General features: G+C 58.2%; 1 protein-coding gene across 1 annotated transcript; it reads left to right on the forward strand.

The window, feature by feature from the left end:
* Positions 1 to 1,261: 1,261 nt before the first annotated feature.
* Positions 1,262 to 11,179, forward strand: BOK (BCL2 family apoptosis regulator BOK). Its single transcript, XM_059393935.1, has 5 exons — positions 1,262 to 1,543; positions 2,014 to 2,265; positions 4,889 to 5,017; positions 9,179 to 9,342; positions 10,371 to 11,179. Exons 2-5 carry the CDS (start codon positions 2,043 to 2,045, stop codon positions 10,494 to 10,496), a joined length of 642 nt encoding a protein of 213 aa, XP_059249918.1. The 5' UTR covers positions 1,262 to 1,543; positions 2,014 to 2,042; the 3' UTR covers positions 10,497 to 11,179.
* Positions 11,180 to 13,952: the final 2,773 nt, after the last annotated feature.

A 13,952-nucleotide genomic window follows, 5' to 3' on the forward strand; every position in this document is an offset into this window, starting at 1 on the left:
TTTCAAATAAATAAAATAAAATCTTTTTTTAAAAGTTTATTTTTAAGTTAAATAAAAGCCCCATGGGTCAAACTTGCAACCCTGAGATCAAGTGTCAAATGCTCCACCAGTGTAGCCAGCTAGCTGGCCCTATTTTTTTGTTAAGATTATATATATATATATATATATATATATATAAAATATATATATATTTTAGATTTTATTTAACTATTTGAGAGAGTTTGTTATAAATATATATATATATTTTAGATTTTATTTAACTATTTGAGAGAGTTTGTTTTAGATTTTATTTAACTATTTGAGAGAGTATGTGAGAAAGAGAGCACAAGGAGGGGTTGCTGCAGAGGGAGAGGGAGAAGCAGGCTTCTTGCTGAGACCAGAGCTATATGTGGCCTCCATCCCAGGACCCTGAGATCATTGACCTGACTCAAACTCTTGAGTGACTGAGCCACCCAGGTGCCCGTGCAGTTGCCCCTATTTTGATTAATATTCTATGTACACCTGGAAAGAACCTATATCCTACAGCTATTGGGTAAAATGCTATTATGTACGTGAATTAGAGCAGGTTGGTTCATCTTGTTGTTTGAACTGTGTGTCCCAGCTCAAGGATAGAGGAATTAACCACAGGGATGGAAGAGAGTCAAGTACAGGTCCTCACATAACAGTTACTTGATTTATGATGGAAGCTCTTTTCCAATTCAAGGGGGAAATGATGACCTTTTCCTTAAAATGATGCTGGGTCAACAGGATATTCATATTTAAAAAATTTTTAAAAAGGGCTCTGGCCCCTACAGCACTACCCAGAGGACGAGTGACCCATCACAGATGGTAGAACATTTAAGCTTCTAAAAGAAAACATAGGCGAATATACTAATGAAAAAGCACTAATCCTAAGAGGAACAACAAATAAATTGGACGTCACTGAGAATCACTCTGGCTCATTATAAGCAACAGCAAGCCACGAGTGACAGAAGATTTCTGCAGTATCTTCAACTCCGTACATTTTCGGATATCCATCGACAGTACAGAACCATGCGCCACACCGAGGGCACATATCCAGAATAAATAAAGAACCTCTAGGAAACAGTCAGAAAATGGAGCCGGGTGTGAACCCAGGCAGCCGACACCAGAGCTAGGCTCCAGTCACCCATTTCCCCTGGCCTTGCCGAGACAGCTCCCGCCCGGTGTCCCTCTCCAAGACTCGCCGGGAACTCGCTCGGTCGTCCTTAAGCGGGGAGGCGGTGGGGAAGCTCTGGGCCGGGCTCCGCCCCGGGGGCTGCCTTTTCCTTAGAAGGCGAAGCCCCAAGCCTCGCCTCTTGCCGGGAGAGAGCCGCGCTGTGCGCTCCGCGCGCCCCTCGCCGCCGCCGCACCCCCAGGAGCGCAGAGCCCCGCGCACTCGCGCACCAGCCGGGCCCGGGCGAGGGGCGGGCGCGCGTCCTCGCGGCTCTGGATGGAAGGATCGAGGTCGGCGGAGACCACGGCCAGCAGGTCCTGAGGCCAGAGCCCCTCCCCGGCCCCGCGCCCGCGATATGCCGCGGGAGAGGTGAGCCGGGCGACCTCGCCGTGGGAACGGCGACGCCCGGGACAAACGGCGAGGACGGCGAGGCGCGAGGCCGGGTGTCCTCGGAGCGCGCGGCCGGGCCAGGTCGTGGCCGTCGCCTGTCACCCGCCGGCGCCTCCGCCGCCCGCGCACTCGTCTTCGAGCGCGGGCACGGCGTCCCCACGGCGTCTTGCCCTGTCCCCTGTCCCCGCGGTCCTTCTTATCCCGGCAGCCGTGGGGATCTTTGGGATTTAACTTGGAATCCGAAATAATGTGACACCATGTTTTCAAGATTTGGGGCTCCGAAACGAACGGCCCCTCGCAGTCGGCGGCAGCCTTTCCTCCCCCCGCCCCCCCCCCCCGCGCCCCCCCCCCCCCCCCCCCCCCCCCCGCCACCGCCGCGGGGCGACCTCCTCCCGGGGCTGGCTCCTGGCCGCCAGCCAGGCCGGGGCGCTGAGCTTGTCCCTCCGCAGGTGCCGCGCCCCTAGCCCGTGTCCCCGCCATGGAGGTGCTGCGGCGTTCCTCAGTCTTCGCCGCAGAGATCATGGACGCCTTTGACCGCTCGCCCACCGACAAGGAGCTGGTGGCCCAGGCCAAGGCGCTGGGCCGGGAGTTCGTGCACGCGCGGCTGCTGCGCGCTGGCCTCGCCTGGAGCGCGCCCGAGCGCGCCGCTCCCGCCCCCGGAGGCCGCCTGGCCGAGGTGTGCGCGGTGCTGCTGCGCCTGGGTGAGTGTGGGCCCTGGTGGCCTATGCCCTGGAGGTGCCTCTGCTGCTGGGCCTCAGTTTCCTTTACGGACAGAGAGGGGGCTGGCGGGGGGTGTTGGGGACAGCCTTGCGCAAGGCAGACCTACGCACTCGCCTCTTTATGCCTCAGGCTGCCCTGCCCACCCGACACAGAGCTAGCTCCTCCGTATGCCTGTTCAGCCCAGATTTCAGACCTTCTGGCCATAAAGACTAGAAAGCTCCAGGAAGAACACTGTTTCGGTGGTTAAACTTCCAGAGTGACCCTTGTACTGAGCTGGGCACAAAAATCCTTTGTGGGACCACGTGTCCCAGTGTTTATTTTGGAAAGTAGTTCTTTGTAGCTCCTGCCTGAAATCCCACAGCTCTTTCCTCTTGATGTAGATGCCTGGCAGGGCTCCCTCTGGAAATTTGGTGCCCCAGAAGGGTCAAAGCCACCAAGGATCTGGGCAGCCAAAATCCCACCTGGCCATCTGGTCATGCTTAGACACCTGGGAGTACTTGGTTGAAGTGGGGTCCCACACAGCACAGTGACTGTTTCCATCTTCTCCAGGGTCTAGACGCCAGAGGGCTGGGGCCGGTCACCACCAGGGCCAAGGTTGCTCACTCTGGAACTGGTTGTTGGGAGTGGGGAGCAAAGATGGAGCCCTGATGGGGTGGCTCTTCATGCAGAGTGTGGAGAAAGGCTGGCCCAGGATTTGGGGTTGGAGGGGGTCCTCAGAGAAAGGGGACAGACACCCTGCCTCTTAGGCTGACACCAGTGTCTGCTGGTCCCAGTTTTGTGTGGCCCCTGAGAGCAGGGCTGTGCAGACCCAGCTGCCCCAGTGTGGGGCAGGGGAATGGGCAGACTCCATGGGCAGTGTAGAAGATTGCCAGAAGACGTGGTAGCCCACCTGGGCCCCAGGGGAGGGGAGTGGTTCCTAGATGTGGAGAACCAGTGGGGTTTGGGGAATCAGGCAGGGATCCAGAGGACCTGGACTCCCATGAGGTCAGCCTCCATTTGCTGTTTTTTCAGCGGGGCCATGGGGATGGTACTGGGGAAACATTCTAGAGGGCCCTGGAGAAGATGGTTCTGTGGTCTCCCAAGAACGTCCCCCTGACTCCTAGGGTAGCCAGAAGGAAGTCTTGCCTCTGTCCTGGCCTGTTCTGCCACTCTTCCCAGCCTCCCGGTCTCTGTCTCCTTGTGTGCCCGGGAGCTGGTGCTGCCTCTGCCTGGGCCCAGAGTCTCTGCTTCGGGCTCTGCTGTTCTGACCAGGCTGGTTTCTGTAGCCTCAGTCCCCCATGTCCCACTCTGAGAGCCCCAATGCTCCGGGCCCAGTCTTGGGGAGCAGGGGCTGGCCAGGTGCCCAGCACCAGCCCTCTCAGGAGCAGGGTTCTTCCCCCATGTCAGGCTCTGCCCAGTCCCTGGGACTGGGCCCTCGCAGATAGCTAAGGAGGGGGAGGCCTCGGATCCCCAGAGTTCTTGCCTTCCTGCTGCGCTCAGCTCTTAGACTGCTCGGCATGAGCCCTTTCATGCCTGGCGCTGTCTCCCTGCCCCCACACCATGCTCCTAGCCCTCCCAACCCCACGCCAGCCCAGACACCCAGCTCCTGGGGCAGCAGCACACAGGAAGAAGCCGGGGTCGCGTCCCCATGGTCGGTCTCTTGGGCCGCAAGATCTGCATGTGGGAACAGCCAGGCCTGCCCTGGGAATTTCCATGCCATCCACCCCGGTCCCCACCGCCCCCTTGTCTCAATGGTTTCTGCTCTGCATCCAGATCTCGTTTAATTAGATGGAGTGCAGCTGGCCCCAGGGACGATGCAGATGCCCTTATCGGTGCACGCTGTCCTGTCCACAGCCTTTCCCTGTTTGCTTTGGCTGCATAAGTGCCCGGGCTGGGGGACACCCAGTCCGCGGGCTGCATGGAATTCCCGGCACCTCGCTGCCAGGGGTGCTGCAGTGAGCGCGGGCAGCAGGCGGGGCCGCTGAGAGGGCATTTCCTCTGCCGAGTGTGGCCGCCCACCCTGACACACCCACTTGGCACCGAGAGCCCAGGTTTGAACCTGGGTGGTGCTAGTGGCCCTGGGCAGGCGAAGGCTTAGCTTCTGGGTTCACAGACCCATGCTGGGGGGTGGGGCTGAGTGAGGACGCCCCCCAGAGGCAGCAGCCAGGGGCCTCACCTGTGTGGGGTCGCTGGCATAAGCCTCTACCCATGTGGGGCTCTGGCTGCCTGCCCAGTCCGCCTGCTGCCCGGGCAGCTCGCTGTGGGCCATGAGTCACCCATCAGGCACGGCCCTTGCTCCTCCTCGGGATTCCCGCCCCACCGGCCTGGCCGGCTTGGCCCTGGGTGGGGGTGAGGGGTGGCTGGCTTGTCAGAAGGGGCAGGCCGCAGAGGCAGGTCTGGGGGTGCCCACAGTACCTCCTTGGTCTTCTTATCCCCAGGGGCCATGGTGGGGTCAAGTGGAGGTGGGAATTTGACAGGCTGATGGGGGTGGTCGGCAGTCAGTCCTGTTCAGTGCCAGTTGTGGCCATGGGCCAATGAGCAGCAGGCTGGTGCCAGGCTTGTGTGCCCGTGGGGATGGGGTCAGGCAGGCCTGACCACCTCTGACCCCCCTGCGTGACTGCCCAGGGGACGAGCTGGAGCTGATTCGGCCTAGCGTCTACCGCAACGTTGCCCGTCAACTGAACATCTCCCTGCAATCTGAGACCGTGGTGACTGACGCCTTCCTGGCTGTGGCGTCCCAGATCTTCTCTGGAGGTAGGCCTGGGCCCCCATGCTGCTGTAAGCCCGGGTCTGTGGGCTGGCGCAGGGCCTTGGGCACTGGGAGGGTGCAGCAAGTAGCCCCCACAGGTCCCAGGGCCACCATACTGCTGTACAAACCTGCACAGAAGCTTGACCCGAACAGTGCTGTGTGGTGCTTCCCTGGGTTCTGAGGATGGGGGTGTCTGCGGGGCAGCTGGCCTCAGGCCTCTCATGTGGCTCTGGCCGGTATTAGCTGGGGTGCGGAGGACTGGGGTCTTCCTGGGGGTGCCTGGGTGGGCTGGTCAGAGGGCCAGTTTCCTTCAGAGTGTCCTAACAGTCCTGACCTGGGTCCTAGGGACCCTGTGAGGATGACCCGGGACGGCGCCTCAAGGAGGAGGCAGCGGTGGGGGGCCCAGCGGGCATTTGAGGCTGGTGGCCACCTTTAGCCCTCCCTGGGCTCCTGTGTTCTGGGCCTGACGCTGGTGTGTGGGTGGCCGTGTCTGTCTCGAGGCTGTTGGGCGGCTGGTTTATGAGCCGAGGTCTGGCTTTAAAAGGAAGGCTTCCGCTCTGGGCTGTTGGTGGTTGGGACGGAGCCGGGAGGCCGGGCGAGGCCCGTGGTGGTGGCAGGTATGCACGCAGGGGACAGGACCGAGGCCCAACACTGAGCACCCTTCCCACCAGCCTGGCCTTGCTCAGTGCGGGTTCAGGCCCCAGAGCTTCTGAAAGGCTCTGGGCTCTGGGAGGAAGGCCTTGGGGCGGGGGAGGGGTGGGGATAATGGACACAGGCCACCACAGCTCAATCCACTTGTGGAGGTCAGTGAAAGTCATGTGATTTTCCTTTGAGATGGGGCAGAATATTTCCCTTCACGTTCAAGCATCAGTGTCCGCAGGCCTGCCCCATGTGGGTGCCACCCTTCTCCTCCGACAGCCTGCACTCCTGTGCCTGCCCCTCTGGGGCTCTGGGGCAGCTGCTCCCTCACGGGCTGTGTGACCTGCAGCTGGTTTCTTAATATCTCTGAACCCAGAACCGCCTGAAAACGGAGGAGGAGCAGGGCTCTCTGGAGCGTGGGGTCCCAGATCCACCCCTCTGTTGTGACCTGGCTCTCAGACCAGCCCCTCACCAGCTGTGGCTGCCCCTCCCACCCTCCCACCTGCTGCTTGGCCAGCCTCCCTTTCGCTCCTCCTCGTCCACCCTGCTTTCTCCAGAGTCAGCCCAGCCACAAGGTGCTCGCTGGCCTTGGTCCCTGTCTTCCCGCGGTCCCTCCCAGACCACACACTGACCCTCACGCTACCCCTTGTGCCCCCTCTTCCTCAGGACAGGCGCTCCGGGCTCTGGTGGGTGATGGGGCAGCTTGAGGACTGCGGGTGGGGATCTGTGGAGGCGTCTGTGTGCTCCTGGCGGAGGCAGCGGCCACCAGCGTGGCTCCTGGCAGCCGCCACCTGGCTCAGCTCCCTTCGGGGGAAACACGGATCTTTCCCTCCTTGATGAGAAGTTGGCAGGAGTGGTTTTTTTTTTTTTTTTTTCTTATTACAAGAGCAAAATATTTTACCACAGAAAGGTCAGAAAATGCAAAAGATAAACAAGTCTTAGAAACCAATACTAAAAATGAGCAAAGGATCAGAAGAGCAGACACGCGGCTGGCCTGGAGCCCACGAGAAGCCTGCTCTCTGCCGTGGGGGAGACGCGCTGCAGAACTACTGTGAGCCAGTGCCGCGGACCCCCAGTGGCAGGATTGGTGCTATGAGCGCAGGCTTGGGCAGGGTGTGACCAGTGGCACCCAGGTGGTGTGGCTGCTTCGCAGGGCTGCCCACCCCCGGGTGTTGCCATGAGGGGCGGACGCTCATGCATACACATGCTGCCCAGACGCCATGAGTGTGTCCCTCAGAGGAGCCATGGCGCAGGCAGCCCGTAGCCGTCGGCTAGCGGACACGTGCGCCCCATGTGGACACCCGCGACTGCGTGGATGGACCCTGTGGACCTCATGTCTGGTGCAGGGAGCCCGAGTCACTGTGGAGCGCTGGCCGGAGCCCTTTCCTAGCAAACACCGGGAGTGGGGAATCCATAGGCCCAGGGAACCGAGGCGTGGCTGTCGGGCCCAGGAAGGGGCCCAACGGCAGGTGGGTGGGCGCGGCCGCCGGGGTGCCACTGGAACTTAGGGGAACTGCTTACTGGTTTATGGCACTGAGATCATCTCTCCATGAGAAATTAAGCACAGAAGACCCCGAGGAGACCACGTGTGCAGCCTCTTCCAGACCTTCAAGGGTCAAGGCCATGTGGAGCTGGCTGTCCTCTCGTGGGACTGTGAGGCCCCTCTCCGGGTAGCATTTGGCTGGGGAAGCATGAGGCAAGACACGGTCACTGTGACGTGGGGCCCTGATAGCCCAGCCTGTGGAGGTGGGGAGAGTGGACGTAGGACCTCAGTGGAGGGAAGGCGCCCTTGGGGCCAGGGGTACAGCTGAGATCTCAGACTTGGGTTTTTTTAACGTAAGCTCTACACCCAGTGTGGGACTCAAACTCACACCCCTGAGATCGGGAGTCATGCTCCCCTGACTGGGAGTCAGTCAGGCTGTGCTCCGTAACTTGGATTTATTTTGAAAGAGATGGAAAGTGGGGCGCCTGTGTGGCTCAGTGGGTTAAGCCTCTGCCTTTGGCTCAGGTCATGATCTCAGGGTCCTGGGACCGAGTCCCAAGTCGGGCTTTCTGCTCAGTGGGGAGCCTGCTTCCTCCTCTCTTTCTGCCTGCCTCTGCCTACTTGTGACCTCTCTCTTTGTCAAATAAATAAATAAATTCTTTTAAAATAAAGAGAGAGAGATGGAAAGTAACAGTCACAGGAGGGTTTAGGCAGGAGGGGGATGGGATCCAATTTATGGGTTTTAAAATTTTTCTTGTCACAGTGATGGAGCTTACCTGACCATGAGGCATTGTGATGTGTGGGAACACTGCTGTCCATCTGCCCCATTTCACATCCCCGGAAGGACACCTGAAGCCCTCTCTGCACTCACTCTGCACCCCCTCCCCCTTTCTGGACGGTTCATGTCCATGGACTCACACAGCACGGGGGCCTTTTGAGACTGCTGCTCCCACTGAGCGCCGTGTTTCCGACACTGACCCCCCCCCCCCGCCGTGGCAGTATCAGGGCTCTATCCCTTTCCGGGGCTCAGTCCCAGTCCCTAGTTTGGAGCCCTTATGCTTTTCTTTTCGCCGTTGGGTGTTTGTCGCTTCCATCTTTTGGCCGGTATGAAGAAGGCCCCCGTGAGCGCGGGGGAGCCGGGTTTATGGGAGCTGTAGAGGCTCTGGATGCGTGGGAGGGTGCATGGAGGGGCAGGGGCGCCCTCTGCCCACACTGCCACCTCCTCGGGCTCCTGTCCTGCCAGGACCGCGTGCACGGGTGGCCTCTCACGGACCCTGCAGGCGCCTTGGCCTGTTTGTCTCAGCAGACGACACGGCGCAGACTGCGGTGACGTGAAGCTTTCATTTGATAGACTTCCATCTCTTCCTGCTTTTCTCTGACTTTTCTTGGGTTATTCGTGAGGGCAGACATTTTTCAGAGGTTTGATGCATTTGTAGTTTTCCTTCTGTGAAGCCGCTGTTTCTTCTGTGCTCATATTTCTTCAGAAATGTTTCTCTTTGTTCTCGCGGACTCGTGAGCTCTCCTTGCACACGAAGGAGGCTCGTGCCCCAGCATCGGCAGGTGGCCTCCCCACACTGGCCTTTGCCTCTTCTTGCCGGGCGGGCTCCACCGGGGTTCTGCTTCCCAGTGGCTGTAGGTCTGGGGCAGGCCGTGCGCTCACGGGCCTCAGCTTCTCTATGCAGACTGTCCTGCTGCCCTCACCTGGCCCCTCCGAACACACAGGCCAGGGGCAGGTGTGCCTTGGGGCTGCTCCCTCTGTTGTCAGTCGGTCACCCCCACCCTTAGCCTCAGTTTCCTGTTTCCTGGACGGCCTTGCTGCCTGCTCACTTCCTCCAGGGGACTGGGGGCTGGGCTAGGCTGGCCTGGGCCCTGGCACAGGTGCACAGGTGAGGGCGGCAGGACTGACCCTAGGCTGGTGCCGGGTGCGGGGAGGGGCAGGGGAGGGGGGCCCAAGTCTTAGGCCCTTTGTGTGACCCTGAGGGGTGGACTGGAGCCTGGGTTTGGGTGGCCTTCTGCTCACCGGCATCTGTCTCTCTCCTCGCAGGCATCACATGGGGCAAGGTAGTGTCCCTGTACTCAGTGGCGGCAGGGCTGGCCATCGACTGTGTGCGGCAGGCCCAGCCCGCCATGGTCCATGCACTTGTCGACTGCCTTGGAGAATTTGTGCGCAAGACCCTGGCGCCCTGGCTTCGAAGGCGTGGTGGATGGGTGAGGGGGACCTGCGTTACCCAGTGGGGGCTGGGGGCGGCAAGGGGTTAGGGGAGGTGGGAGGGCCAGGGCGGCTCCTGCTGCCCAGCTCCAGCGCCGACCTGTCCTCTGCTTCCTCCATGCCCCGGGCCATGGGCACCTTAGCCCATGAGAGGGGAAGTCCTGACCCTGCCCAGAGCATCCTCACCGCACCCCCTCCCAGCTACACTCTGATGCTGGGGGAGACCAGCCCAGCCCATGGGGGTGGGTGCGTGGGTCTTACCCACCATGGGCTCTGTGCCCCCAGCTGCCCTCTTGGCCCCGACCAGGGCTCCCCGCAGAGATGTCAGTTCTCTCCTCTGTAATGGGTGGTGGACCAGGGTGTGTGGGGCTCGCTGGCTGGGATGACAGAGCTCAGCAATCTGCTGAGGTTGGGGCCAAAGGCTGAGGTTGGGCGGTGGCTGGGGCTGCAGTGTCCTCTGAAGCTGGCATTGGTGGGGATGGGATTGCCTTCAGGATGACCTGTGGCTGTGGCCGTTCGTTAGCAGAGAGACCCTGGGGCCTCTGTCCCCCCACATCCTCTCCTCTCCGTGGAGGCAAGGACGTTGCTTGACACCACAGTCAAAGTCCAGACTGTAGAGAAAAAATTTTATTTCTCAGCAGGAATAGAAAGGAATGAGGAATGGCTATTCATTGGGCTTCTGGAAATCTTGGTTCCCACTCCTGTTCTGAGAGAGAGTGCAGCTGGATCGGTCGGTTCCTGGTACCCCAGGCTCCACCGTGCCGAGGCAGAAAGACACGGGGTGTTTGTGGCTCCATGGGCAGTAGGGAGGTGGCCATGTTGGGAGCTAGCTCCTGGCCTGGAGATGGTGGTGGAGGCCCCAGTGGGGCAGTGTCCATCTGCCACCCTCTGCCCACCTCGAGCTCCCTTCCCCCTCCCATGGTCCAGAGCAGACCACAGACCTTCCCTGACACCCTCAGGCACCCCCTTGTGGTAGTCGGCTGATGCAAGGTGCTCTGTTCTCTAACCATGTCCTCTTGCCTCCCAGACCGATGTCCTCAAGTGTGTGGTCAGCACGGAGCCTGGCTTCCGCTCCCATTGGCTCGTGGCTGCACTCTGCAGCTTCGGTCGCTTCTTGAAGGCCGCCTTCTTCCTGCTGTTGCCAGAGAGATGAGCTGCTGCCTCAGGCACAGGCTGAAGCCAGGCACTCCGACCCAGGAGGCCCTGGGCCCTGGAGAGCACCCATGTCCTCCTCGACCAGGCTGGGAAGACTCCGACACTCAGAGCCCTGCCTTCATGCTGGAGGCCCTGCCCTGAGCCCCTCGCCCTCAGACCCAGGCTCTCTGGAAGGGGCAGCAGAGGGGGCCTCCCTGGCCTGGAGCTGGGCTTCAGTGCCTCCCCTGTTGCTCCCCTTCTCTTGGAAATTCTGCTTGTCCTCTTTCTGGAGCCAGAAAATCAGGGTCACCTCCTGGGTCCAAAAGGAAGGGAGCTGAGAACACTAGGCTCCACTTGATGCCTGGGTCTCCTCTGTGAAGGGGGACCATGTCAGGACATGAGCTGGCCTTGGTCCTTGTGGGGAGTGGGCCCTGCTCATTCAGTCATAAGGTGTCACTGGCCTGGCCAAGGCTGGAGGAGCCATGGGGTCTTACTGACCTTGAAGACAGGGCATAAAGTTTATGTGCTGGTTGCTTAATCTGTTTCTGGAGGGAGCAGTGTGTCCCCCTCCCATGGCAGGATCCTTGTGTGGCAGGGACCAGGGGCACGGGGCTCCAAGCCAGCACACTGACCTGAGTGCACGAGCCCATAAACAGAAAGGTTGGTGTGTGTGTTGAATTCCAATAAAGTTTCACGACCATGGAGGGGTGACGCATCTTTGTGCCTGTTGTCATGCTGCTGCCCAGGGGCCACACAGAGCCAGTGAGCCCAGGAGTGTCCCAGTGTCTTCCCTGATGAGGGGTCTGCTGCCTTCTCCACAATGGGGAGCTCACACGCACAGCGTCATGGGTATACGCTCCTAGTTTCACTCGTGCACATGCACCGGTAACGAGTGGCGGTTGCTCAGCTGTCCTGCCCAGCACGTGTGCACAGTCCAGCCCCGGGCCATGCAGTGCCTCCTCTTGGCCAACAATAGCCTCTCTCCCCTTCCTGGCCATGGCCTTCCTTTCCTCCATGGCCACTGGCTCCAGGCAGTCCCCTCTGCTTTCTGAGGCGAGGACATTCTCCCCAGGCGGGCCTGACTCCTGCTTGTCCGCAGGCATAGGGAGCTGGGGGGCTGCCATGTGGCCTCAGTCTGGTGCCCTTTCTGTATGATGTGCGGCTGAGCCAAGGCCTGCTGAGGTCAGCGGCCCTGCCCTCCCATCCGACCTCCCAGTGAAGCAGGGATCCTGACGGATGAGGTTTCCGGGAGTCGGGCATGCTAAAAGGCCTGCGGCTTCCACCAAGACCTGCCTGGCCCCCTCGCACCTCCCCAGGGCCAGTGCCTGAAATGGGGGAGGTGGGCCTGCCCGGGGGCGTCTGCTGTACCTGGCCCCGGTCCCTGGTCAGGCTGGCCGCACAGGGGACACTTAGAATAGCAGCGGGGTCTGAGGCCGTGCGGATATCGGATGGGGGCTGTCTTCATGCAGGGTTAGAAGTCACAGCAGGAGGGCACCTGGGTGGCTCAGTGGGTTAAGCCGCTGCCTTCGGCTCAGGTCATGATCTCAGGGTCCTGGGATCGAGTCCCGGGTCAGGCTCTCTGCTCAGCAGGGAGCCTGCTTCCCTCTCTCTCTGCCTGCCTCTCCATCTACTTGTGATTTCTCTCTGTCAAATAAATACATAAAATCTTTAAAAAAAAAAAAAAGAAGAAGAAGAAGAAGTCACAGCAGGAGAGGCGCCCCATTTCCCACAACAACAGAAAGATCAGTTTCCTACGTATCACACACGAGATGTGAGAGCGCCTGGGTGAGGACAACTTCTCATGTACCTTTAAGACCCCACTTAAAGGTCTTGAGCAGACAGAATCACCATGTTCTGGAGATGAAATCCATCTCATTAAGACAGTTCTTCCTAAGTCAATTTAGACATTTAATGCCATCCTTGTAAACAGAATGGGTTTTATCTTAGATTAAAACAAACTAATTATAAAGCTCTTGTGGGAGGAAATGTTTTTAAAAAGCGAAAATAGCCAGGAAGAACCTTAAGAAGGAGAGAGGTGAGGGAGCCCTGTGAGGCACCTGTGGGGAACCCGGGTGTGGGATCCACGTGCAGGCGGTGGCCTGGGAGACCTGGGACGGCCACAGCCAGACCCTGTGCCCACGATACAGAGTCCGTGATGAAGGTGTAGAAAAAGATGGTTTTGCTGACGAGCGTGGACAGAGGCCAGGCGGGACCCACAGGTCATCCTGGACACAGACACGGGTTCCATGTGGATCCCAAGTATAAACACGGAGTAAAAGCTAGAAGAAATGGGTGATTTTTCTCTGTACCCAGGGATAGACAAAACCTTCCTAAATAGGATTCAAAATTCAGAAACAATAAAAGACAAAATACATACTGGATAAAAATGTTTATAACATTTAACATTTTCAAAAATATTTTAACTTGAGACAGAAAGCAGGAGTGGTCACCAGGGCTGCGGTTGAGGGATGGCAGTGACCGTCCTGTGGTTACGGTGACAGAAATGTCTTGGGAATGGACAGTGGTGATGGCTGCTCAGCATTATGAATACACAAAACGCCACTATCCTGCACACTCTGGCTTTTATGCACCTTAAAATGACTAAAATGGTGACATTTATGTTGTAACAGTGCATTTTACCTCAATAAAAAAGCTGTAATTGAACACCGAGAATATCAGGATTAATATTCCTAATTTAAAAGAGCTCATCAGCTAAAAAAAATCCAGAAGAAAAGAAAAAGAAAAGAAAGAAAAAAATTCAAACCCAAACAATTACAGCTCCTACTCCCCACCCAGTGGGCTGGCCTGTCCCTGCCCTGACCACGACCAGTCAGTGGGGCCGGGGTGGCGCAGCCCCCATGTGGACTGTCCAGCCCACCCGTAGACACCCATCCCACACACAGCGGCAGAAATCCCCAGCAACATGTTGCTCACTGTGACGTTCTCTGTCAGCTGAAGCCGGAAGCAGTGCAGGCGTCCAGCAGGAGGGGACCTGCGCTGCTGAAGTGTGTGCCTCATTGTACGATTCTGACCCTAAAGTCGTGGAGGAGGTTTCAGAAAAGCAAAGCCACCTTGTGAACAGTCGCTGTGTGTCAGGTCAGGGAGCTGAGCACCCAGGAAAACCCAATTATCCCATTTAAACTATAGTTGAACGTCATCTCTTTGCTAGGAAAGGTGCAAAACCTAGAGGAAGAGCTGCAAACTTCGGGTGTGGTTCTGTTGTCAGTAACCGTATTATCATCCTGAAAACATTACAGCTATCTGTGGCATAAAGCAAATAATGCTAACATTGCAAAGAACCAAGATTTTTCACCTTAGAAGAGAGAAAAATCAAAGCATTTAAGTAAAACATTTCATAATGCTAAAATGTGCATTGGAAATGGTACGGATGCGTAATTTTTTTTTTAAAGATTTTATTTATATATTTGACAGAGAGAGATCACAAGTAGGCAGAGAGGCAGGCAGAGAGAGAGAG

This window comes from Mustela nigripes, chromosome 3 (assembly GCF_022355385.1).
Source record: "Mustela nigripes isolate SB6536 chromosome 3, MUSNIG.SB6536, whole genome shotgun sequence".
Classification (NCBI taxonomy): Eukaryota; Metazoa; Chordata; class Mammalia; order Carnivora; family Mustelidae; genus Mustela; species Mustela nigripes.